This window comes from Akebia trifoliata, chromosome 1 (genome assembly GCF_017979445.1).
Source record: "Akebia trifoliata isolate Shusen 1 chromosome 1, ASM1797944v1, whole genome shotgun sequence".
In the NCBI taxonomy this organism is placed as follows: Eukaryota; Viridiplantae; Streptophyta; class Magnoliopsida; order Ranunculales; family Lardizabalaceae; genus Akebia; species Akebia trifoliata.
Window position 1 is genome coordinate 19,979,186 of NC_141375.1, and position 10,297 is coordinate 19,989,482.

Here is a 10,297-nt window from a genome sequence, read left to right on the forward strand (position 1 = left end):
TTTTTTGACTAAAATTACGAAAAAATCCTCCCTTGTTTCATATTTCTATTTAGTGTTGGGAAGATTAAAAAGAAGAGAAAGATTTAGTTGGATTTTTATTTATTTCTAAAGTTAAAATAGTAAATACATATGTAAAACAAAAAAAAGGTATTTTTGGTAAAAAAAAATAGATTTTACTATTTTTACCGTTTTGATAATTAATTATGAAAACTGTACCGTTTTGATAAATTTCTCTTTAATCTATGCAACCTAATCTCCAATTCATTGTTTTCAACCTCTCATAGAAAACTCTTGATTTTTCTACCAAAAATTTCATTGTCTTTAACTTCTCTGAAAATCCTATTTTATTCTTGAATGTTCAATCACCAATACTTAAGGTGTTCATCATGATGACTGAGTGAAAAAACATATATGGTTCCTATCCACTTTTACATCAAGGTGTGTGATATGAGGTCCAATCTTGAGGTCACTCTAGCACGACTTGGAAAAAAGATTGTTTGTTTCCGCTAAAATTGAAGATGAGGGTATTTAGGTCCTTTTTAGTTGGTATGTATTAGAGAGGACTGAGGTCAAGGGACTCAATGTCAGCAATTTGACAACATCAGAGGGTAATTTAAATATTCTCCAAAATATGGAGGTCTATGTCTAAAAAGATAACGACCATTCCACCAATGAGAACGCTAATTACGGACAGGAGTTATGATTGGGAACCCTTACGTCATCCTAAAATAAAATGACGTTATTTTAAACTATAAAGCTAAGATTGCAATTCCTGAAAGAGTTCCCCTAGCCTTACTTTCTATGTAAGGATTTCACCCTTACTAAGGGTCCTTGGCCCACCACTTGGCATCCTAAAACACGATCCGATGCTTTAAGATTCTAGAGGACGAAATTCTTTGAATTTTGCAAAAAAACAATTTTATTTTTCACTATTGAATTTGATTTTTAAGTTTGGGAGTTGTGTGAGATTTTGATTGCCGTCTATTTTCAAAACCTTGGATCTAGATCAAAATAAATTATTTAATTATTTTATCTGAATTTTTAGATGAAACTTTAGAGGGCTTGTGGTGTTGGATTTCTGATGTGATAATCAATTTTTAAAAAAATGACCCTTAGTAAGACTCAAAATCTTACTATGTTAGTAAGAAAAGAGTTTCATTTCATGAAATTTGAGTTGGGCGGTCACCCAACTTCACATCTCGTTTTGTTTTAAATTCACCAAAAGAGTGGGTTCAGATTTATTTGGCCTGGAGTAGAACGTGGCAGGTGAGGAGGTATGGAGTTACATGCCTAAACAACATCCCCCAGTTCAGGAAGTAGACTCTTATAATCAATGTATGCGACTCAAGAAAATTTATCTTATCAGATAAAAGTTAATCTAAAATCTACAGAATCTTGAATCTACCAATCGCATGAATTCATATGCATTGAAAGCATTAATTCCCAACTCAAAACTATCCATATTAGATTTGATCGAATTGAAAATCTATGAAATCTAATATTGATTTTTCTATAAATAAAAAAATCTCTCATTTAATTACAAAGAAATCAATAACAAATCCATTGATATATTTTTGAAGATCTATCTAAATCTTTTGAACATTTTATGTTCGAATTATGTTGGACACTTATTGTCCAAACAATGGTTGAGATGGAAAGAAAAATATAAATTTCTTAGGGATCAGTTTTGAGGGAAGAGTTAGGAAAATCTTATAATCTAAATCTCTCGTTGAATACTCGAAGTCCAACTGAGTTGTACATAAGAATTTTACTAAAACTCCAAGTGGCATGGGCCATGTTAAGGTGTCTTATCCTTTCTACCCCTATAAATACATCAAACCAAAAGCTCTGTTGGTCACTTGTAGTTTGATTTGAAGAAAACTAAAGTACACACAAGTAGAGAGAGAGAGAGAGAGAGAGAGAGAGAGAGAGAGAGAGAGAGAGAGAGATGGGTAGTGGGCGCACCCCATGTTGTAGCAAGACAGGGTTAAAGAAGGGTCCTTGGTCCCCAGGAGAGGACCATAGGCTCATTTCCTTTATTCGCAAGCATGGTCATTCCAACTGGCGTGCTCTCCCCAAACAAGCAGGTCTGCCTCTCTCTCTCTCTCTCTCTTCTACATATGATACTCTTTCAACCAAGTTTACTCTTGAAACATTTGGCCCACTCCTGAGTCGACCTATACCAATCAACTTGATTGGTGATTTTCTTTTCATTAGCCTATCTTAGTTAGAGTAAGGCTATTGAGCGAGCACATGTAGAGGGAAAACCAGATGTAACTGATTATTTTATATTAGATAATCCGTTAAAAGTGATTAAATTTTCCTACAAGCCTGAGTCAGGCTAGTCCTACTCATTTTTAGTCATGGATTTCATGTACAAGTCCCATCATTATGCTTGATAAAAAGAAAGAGTTTGGGTTTGTGGATATATATAACCATTCTATCTTTAAATGACTACACTTCATTTCCACTTCTTTTAGTCTCAAAGAAGCTCTTTTTTTGTTTTTTAGTGTCCACTCACATGAGAAAAGTTTATCGAATTCGAAACAATTTGATATAAGAGTAAGAAAAATGATCGAAGAAGAAATCAATGGTTATTTGTTGTCATTGCCATGGTAACCAATCTCTTTTTCTTCTTTTTCTCTAATTTCTTCTTTTAATATATCTTTATATTTTTTTATTACTTGATTGACATATTATAAGTGAGGTTGGTGTGGTGATGTAATTTCTTTCTAAAGAAAATGCTTCAATCAACCTTTGTAGATCAACAATGAGACAAATTATGAAATTGATATTCATAAACGTGGAAAATACGCAACTCCCCTTTTTTCCACTTTTGTGGTGTCCAATATGGACTTGATTGTGTCTATCGGTCCATGGGCATGTTCATAAAATTCTTGATGCAGTAAAGGTAGAATTTAGTGCTTAAAATAATCATTCATGTTCATATTAAGTGTGTAAGCAAAAACAATGTTATGGGTTAAAGATTCAAAAGTCAGTGGGCCCAAAGAGTTTCAACTAGTCCACTTAGAAAATTATATAATAAAACATAATTGAATTCTAACAGTTGTCTAACACAAATTTTTATGAGGAACCCACTTTAATTATTTTATTATCTTTTTTTTCTATCCTTCAACTTTATTTTCACTCTTTATATTTTATTATATTCACTCCTTTCCTGTTTTTTTTTTTTATTTTTCTTTTTAAATTTTACCTTTTACCTCTTTAACTTCAAAATTCTTTAATAATACTTTTTCAATTTTTTTTTTCTATTTTTATCTCTATAACCTTGGCATCAAACTATATTTTTGTAGGACACATTTTATTTTCTCTGCATTTTACACTTATTTTAGGTTGTTTTCGAGTCATGTTCGTGGCTTGTGTTAAGATTGCCGCCCTTACACCAACCAACTTTATTTTTTTTTGTTTTTACCCCCTTGACCCGATGGCGACGACATGGGTGAAATTTATCCCAACTATTAGATTTCATACTTGTTCGGTTGGGATTGCATGTGAACATATGAGTTTCATTTCCACGAGTCTGGATCCCAGTCCTATACAGAATACCTTACTGCACTTAAAATGGAGTCCAAATTAGTGTTTCAAAACTGGACCGAATCAGTGGTTCCACTAAATTTTATAAATGAATTGATTTACTTAGTAAGCTGTCTGGTTTTTATGATTTTTTTCCTTTTATGAATATAAATAAAGATATATAGAAAAAATATATACGTATTTTTATGTTTTTTAAACGTACACCAGTCCAACCATATTAAACTAGCTTCCAATGGTGATCTAGCAATTTTTCGATTATCATCGGATAGGTTTTTATAACATTGGTCCAAATGATTATAGTTTTAAAACTCATCAAAATCACGTTTGATAATAGTCCGTCTCTACTCGACTCAATTGGATTTTGAGATGACTCAGCCCCAAACCTCAATGGAACTAATTTGTTGACTAATATTTTTGCGGAGAGTAAAATGTAAATATATTTATTTATTTTAAAATATTAAAATTATATTTTAAATGTCGACAAATTTTATATATTTTATTTGATTCATCCAAGACGACTCACGAGTTATTAACTTGACATGTTTCAGTTGTAATACTATGTTCCAAAGTAGTTACTCGATTAGGTAAATGGGCTGCTTAACTAATTAACCATAACATTTTTTTAGGTAAAAATAGTCATTTGACACTCTGTAGGGGTAGTTTAACTTTAATCACATTAAAATAATTTTGGTAGGTCACATTGATCACCAGATAAATTAACAACTCCTAATGGGTAGTCAAATGGAGGAGGCTCCACAAGATGGATTTTTTTAATGAGAAAATTACTAAAACAATTCTTTATTTTTCCAAGATTATTAAACCATCCAAGTTTTTAATATTTATGAAAATGATCTAAGAGTGGAATTAATGGAGGAACGATATTTGTTCAACCAACTCTAAATCTTTAGATAAGGCTTTGTTATTTGGAAAAAATCTAGCTTGGTTATGTTAATCAGTCTAGAAGAGCGCCAAGTGGAAGGAAAATTGACGATACTCAGTCATCCAAACTGGTTATCGCTCGTTTTTCCTCCACATGATGCGCCCATAAGCCTTAATGAGGCTTCTATGATAATTATGATTAATCGAAGCCCTTGAGGCATTGTTCTTGAAATGGTTGATGACAATTTATTGTTTCTATTTCAGGTTTGCTACGTTGTGGGAAGAGTTGTCGTTTAAGGTGGATTAATTACCTTCATCCTGACATCAAACGAGGAAACTTTACTCAAGACGAAGAAGAAACCATAATTAAATTACATGAATCGCTTGGAAACAAGTAAGGTTCAGCGTAAATATGAATAAAAAATTCACTTACAGCCTTGATTTTTGTTTTTCTTTTAGTTAGATCTTATGATTAATAGCTCTATGCTTCACAGGTGGTCGAAAATTGCTTCTCAATTGCCAGGAAGAACCGATAACGAGATCAAGAATATGTGGAACACACATTTGAAGAAGCGATTACAACCAAAAACACCCAATCCTTGTGGAGACGAACCTGAAAAATCATCAGTCACCTCTTCATCTTCCTCTACCAACTCACATATATTGTACCATGACGAAGACATAGGGATGGGAAATGGGGATCAAGCACATTCCATGTTCATGTCTGAAAACCCTGTCGAAGAATACTCGAGGATGATCTTGGAGGACAATGAAGAGACCCTAATGGATCCTCTCTTCGACTGGGACTTTCTGTTTGATGATAAAATTGATGATGGAGGAAGTAAGAACATTTCGGGTATAGAAGAAACTAATCCTTTGGTCGATGATCTTAAAGAAATATCAAACTCTTCCAACTCCACATGTGGTTCATATGTGACACATTCGAAACAAGTTCACGAAACAATACCAAAAGAACAAGCACATCCACAAATCACATATGAGGTACTTGGTGAAGCTCAAGATACAATACAAGAGATTAACAAACAAGATCACAATGGAGAAATACTTGAAATCCCATTTGATCCAAATATAAATCATTTTGACATGTTCGAAGCTGCGCTGATGAGCGAGATTAAAGGTCAGAAACACAATGTGTCGGAGGAGGAAGAATCGAAAAGAGAAATTGAAAGTAGGAGATGGGTGACATACTTGGAGAATGAACTTGGCCTACAGCCGACGAATGATGAAGAAAAGGAAATTTTAACAAGAGACACCAGTTCTTCTGGTAATGCAACAGTACTAGAAGCTGAAATCGATCCGGTCGCCATGTACTTTCGTATGTGGCCACATTCACCTCACAATTTTTAGTTTAAATCTTGTTGTCCGAATGTAAATATGGTATACTTATTCCAGATAAATTCAGGAGGATGAAAAAATAATTTTTGTACTAATGATGATGTGAAAATACACATCTTGAAAAAAGTTGTTTAGAAGGTCAAATTTAAGTCCAAAGTTGAAATTTAACTTTTTTTTTATATAGTAATTTTTAGCCAATTTTATGGTTTCATAAGTCGCAATTTCAAGTTTCAACCTCATATTCTAGGGCTATTTGTATGTTTGATTAAGTTTAGTTGATTTTTAACATTTATGAATAATTTACTTAAGATAAGTTTTATGAGATTGGTTATAAGTAAGATGGTTATACAAACTAGGATCAAATTAGAAATCTAGAACTTTGGTTTGTGTTAGGAAAATTGAGTTGGAGAAACTTTTTCTTCAGTATTATTAAATATTAGGGAAAATTATTAAAATAGGGTAAAATATTTTAATATTTACAAAAAAATTACCAAAAACAAATTAAATCGCTAGACAGTCCAATGTTTTTTAACATATTAAAACGCTGGACAGTTCAGAGAGTTACTAACATATTGGACTGTCCAGCGACTTAATTCGTTTTTGGTAATTTTTTAAAAATTAAATTCTTTTTTGTAAATATTAAAGTATTTTACTATCTTTTACTAATTTTCCCTAAATATTAATTGAAATTAAATTTAGTTTCCATGAGAGAATCTCTTCTTTAGTTTTCTGTTGTGGATCCAAGATGTTATCATAAGGAAATAGACAGTTGTCATAATTAAACGTTGCTTCACGTAACCATAAAAGGTTGATTTTGCTTAATTAATCATCTTAGGAATTGGAGTCTATATCTTATGGGCTTTATCTTTGGTTCTTATAGCTTAGGAAATGGTCATTCTTTCAATTTTCAATTATGTCCCTTATTTGATATGCTTAAATAACTCGTGAAAGTCGGTGCTCCATTTTCTATTTTCGGGCCCAATTTATATCTGTGGGCCTCATTTATCACTTTGGGAGCTTTATGAATCTTAAGAGAGATGTACGTAATTTTTTGAAGTTTTGCATTATTTTTTATATCTTCACTTTAATTATGATTTTATATCCCTCATTCCAAAATCAAAATTTGTAGGTTTCAAAGAATTGTAGAACACAAATTACCTGATCTCTAATAGAAATACTTACAATGGTTTTAATTAGTTGGTCATGTTAACATTCTCAACCTTACTTGGCCACCCATTTTTCATGACTAATGATAGTCTGACCCGCTAAAACATCTGTAGTGATGACACAGATGATGTGGCAAGTGCACAGAACCATAGATCTTTTATCCCGAAGAAAAAGATATATGGTTCCTTGCACTTGCCACGTTGACTGCATACATTTTAGCATGTCAGTCTATCGTGACTCATTTTTCATTGAATTGCAACCCCAAACTCATACTGGGTATCCAACTCTTAGTGGACCCTGACACCTAGACTGATTGAATACTGTATGATATCTCATTTGGTGTTAATATTGTCTTCGATGGACTCACTAGAATTTCTTGGAAAAATTGACTCTCACATTAAGTTGGCTTGATGGTTATACTGCTATCAGAATTTGAGATCATGCATATTACTCAAAAATCTTCAAGACTAGATTAAAACATAGTACTTGGAAACACACTCAATTACGAAATAAAATCCACTAAAGAAACAATTCCGATCTATACAGGAATGTCGTAACTATAGAAGACTTATAAGCAAACCGATTCAAGCAACTCTACTTCGATGGTATTCCACAAAACAAAACTTGTTATGGATTAGGTGTTATATATTTCGTCATACACAAAATATTCATAAATATACAAAAATCTTTGATATTTGAATCTTACATATATCTCAAGAATCTTTATCATTGTCATGCTCGTACTATTAAAAGAGATTAGAAAGTATCTTGTGATATTGTGATTTGATATAAACTTTATGACTTATTACGTAAGCAAATGAGATTCCCCTTTAGTGATTCTTCACTTCTATGATTACTAGACTCACCTTCTCCTCTTTCTCTATCGTTTGGATTGACCAATTGTTGTCGTTCTCAATAGATTTAATCCCAACAACCTAGTGAGTGCTCTCCAAGTTTTTGGCTCTTTTGATAATTGTTATTGATACCTAAAAGAATGCCTATCTATTCTTTTATATAGAGAAGAGTAGAGAGCCTAGAGTTCCACTTTTAGTAGGATTTCTTACCATCAAGATTTCCTATTAAAACCCAATGAGGATTCTATCTAAATCTAACAACTTGAGATTTTCCTTAATATTGACAACTCTATAATTAGAATCCAATTTGGATAAAACGTCTAAAATGTGTAGACCGATTGGATCATTCTTTAAAAGTTAAACATTCTCTCACTTGACCTATCGTGCCGATTGTGATCATAGTGTAATTTTTGAAAATTTTGTGCTTTTTTTATAAATGACTCATTTATTGGACTCTCATAAAAATAATTTTATACATGTACAAGATTTTTTTAAATGTCAATAACTCAATAGTTGGATATTTTAATACTACATTTCAGTCAAATCATTAATGTGAGTCATGGCAGTTGTATGTCACCATTGCCATACTTCTTTCCATGGTCTACGCCATTAATAATTCTTCTTAATATAATATTTATTGATCCTTTAATCTATCTTGTCAAGACATTTCATGTTATCATAAAATATATATAAAAACACAATTGGAAATAATAAATAAGTAGAAACAATTTATTTAGTATTATGTTAATGTCAATTACAAATAACCACAAAATTTCATAAACATTAGCGTTCCCCAAAAATACCATCTTGAATGCGATACTAAATTTTTTTTTTATTAACACTAATTATTTTTTAACTCTTTGTCTCACAACCTAGTACTTGACCACCATGTGTTTCCCACCATTCGGGTACTTGCAATTTAAAAAAAAATAAAAAATAGATGTGGTGTTATCACATATATCTTCACTTCAACAGTCTGGTTATAGAGTTGACAATCCCAAGTCCTAAGATAAAATTCTACAATCATAGAGCTTGAGTGGTGGCTTCAATGTATGCCACAAACTCGACTTTCATAGTGGATTAAGTAAAGATGCTCTAATTCATGCTTTTCCATGATACAACTTCACCAACTAACAAGAACACAAAATCTGATGTAAATTTATAGTTATTCGCACATCCTATGAAGTACAAGTTTAAATAACGACAATCTCCAGATGATCTAACCTTCTATAAGTAAACATATAATCTTTTGTTCATAAAAGATACCTTATTACTTTCTTTGCAGCTTTCCTGTAACACATCGTATTTTTAACTCGTATCTCGAGGAGATCAGATAGTATTTATTCAAAGAATATTCTAAAAAGATAACTTAGAGTAAAGTGCCCGGATTATGATATGTTCGTTTTTGTTAAAAATTGACTTTGTCATTAGTTTCAAAACGATCGAAATATATACTTTAGCCTATAAGTAAGCTTGAATTCAAGTTCGGATAGAAAAGTTAACAAATCCTTGAATTTCACGTTAAGTGGGACCCCAAAATAGTAGAATTTCGTTAGAGCGAGAATCAGGAAGATTCGACCACGCCATTAGGATCGCAATGAAAAATTATTCGAAATGGTATACTCGTTTGTTACTTTTCGAGTCCGAATAGTTAAGTTACGATCGAAACTAGAAATAGTAAAGAAATTACAAGTATGCCCTCAGCTTTGTTATAAAAGAAAAATATGACTTTCTTTCATTTCATTTCATTACTCTTCTTCTCTAAAGAACCCAAACATCAACCATTTTCTCAACCTAGGGTTTCTTCTCTTCACCTCAAGATTCATTGAGAAGAAATGACCATTGAAACCCGACAAAGAAGACAAAGTTGTCGGCTACGACGATAGCTACAACCTCACCCTCTTTGTTAACCCATTCACACTCGGAGTTTCACCTTGTTAGTAGAGGCTCGTCTTCTAGGGTAGAAGTGGAGGAGAGTGCCATCGTCGAAGGAGTTGCAAACCCTTGCCCTATTTGCATCAAACTCAGCTCAATACCAACTCTTTCACCACCAACTTTAATCCTTATACGAGTTCATCACCTTTGGCGTCTACAAACAAGTAGGGGACTTTCAATTCCTATTGGTAACTTTAGATTTATGAAAATGTGCATTTAGGTTGATTTAACAAAACTTATTGTTTGTTTTAAATCGTAGAAACCTTTGTTTGAATTGAAATTCATGCTAGAAATAAGGATTTGATGTATTTTATCTATGTTTTAAATGTTGAATTTGTGGGTGGGTTGAGGGGTTTGAAGAACAGAACAAAGATCTAAAAAAAGGATCGAAAAACCCAAAAATCGCGAGCGAGGTTCAGGTTGTCGGCGAGAAGGATTGGTGCCACCGGCACCTGCTGAAGGCATTCTGTTTGTCCCACCGATAGAATGGAGCTTCTACTACCGACGAAATCAAGAGAAAATTTATACTGTCGACAGGAGGCGTCAGTCCC

The 10,297-nt window shown here is 32.6% G+C and overlaps 1 protein-coding gene across 1 annotated transcript; it reads left to right on the forward strand.

The window, feature by feature from the left end:
* The first annotated feature begins 1,896 nt into the window (after positions 1-1,896).
* Positions 1,897-5,979, forward strand: LOC147410857 (transcription factor MYB14-like). The gene is made up of 3 exons (XM_086447237.1): positions 1,897-2,087; positions 4,699-4,828; positions 4,929-5,979. Exons 1-3 carry the CDS (start codon positions 1,949-1,951, stop codon positions 5,800-5,802), a joined length of 1,143 nt encoding a protein of 380 aa, XP_086303363.1. The 5' UTR covers positions 1,897-1,948; the 3' UTR covers positions 5,803-5,979.
* Positions 5,980-10,297: the final 4,318 nt, after the last annotated feature.

Coding starts and splice junctions, on each gene's coding strand:
- LOC147410857 (XM_086447237.1), top strand. CDS start 1,949: ATGGGTAGTGGGCGCACCCCATGTTGTAGCAAGACAGGGTTAAAGAAG. Junction 2,088..4,698: donor TGCTCTCCCCAAACAAGCAG/GTCTGCCTCTCT, acceptor TTTCTATTTCAG/GTTTGCTACGTTGTGGGAAG. Junction 4,829..4,928: donor CATGAATCGCTTGGAAACAA/GTAAGGTTCAGC, acceptor TATGCTTCACAG/GTGGTCGAAAATTGCTTCTC.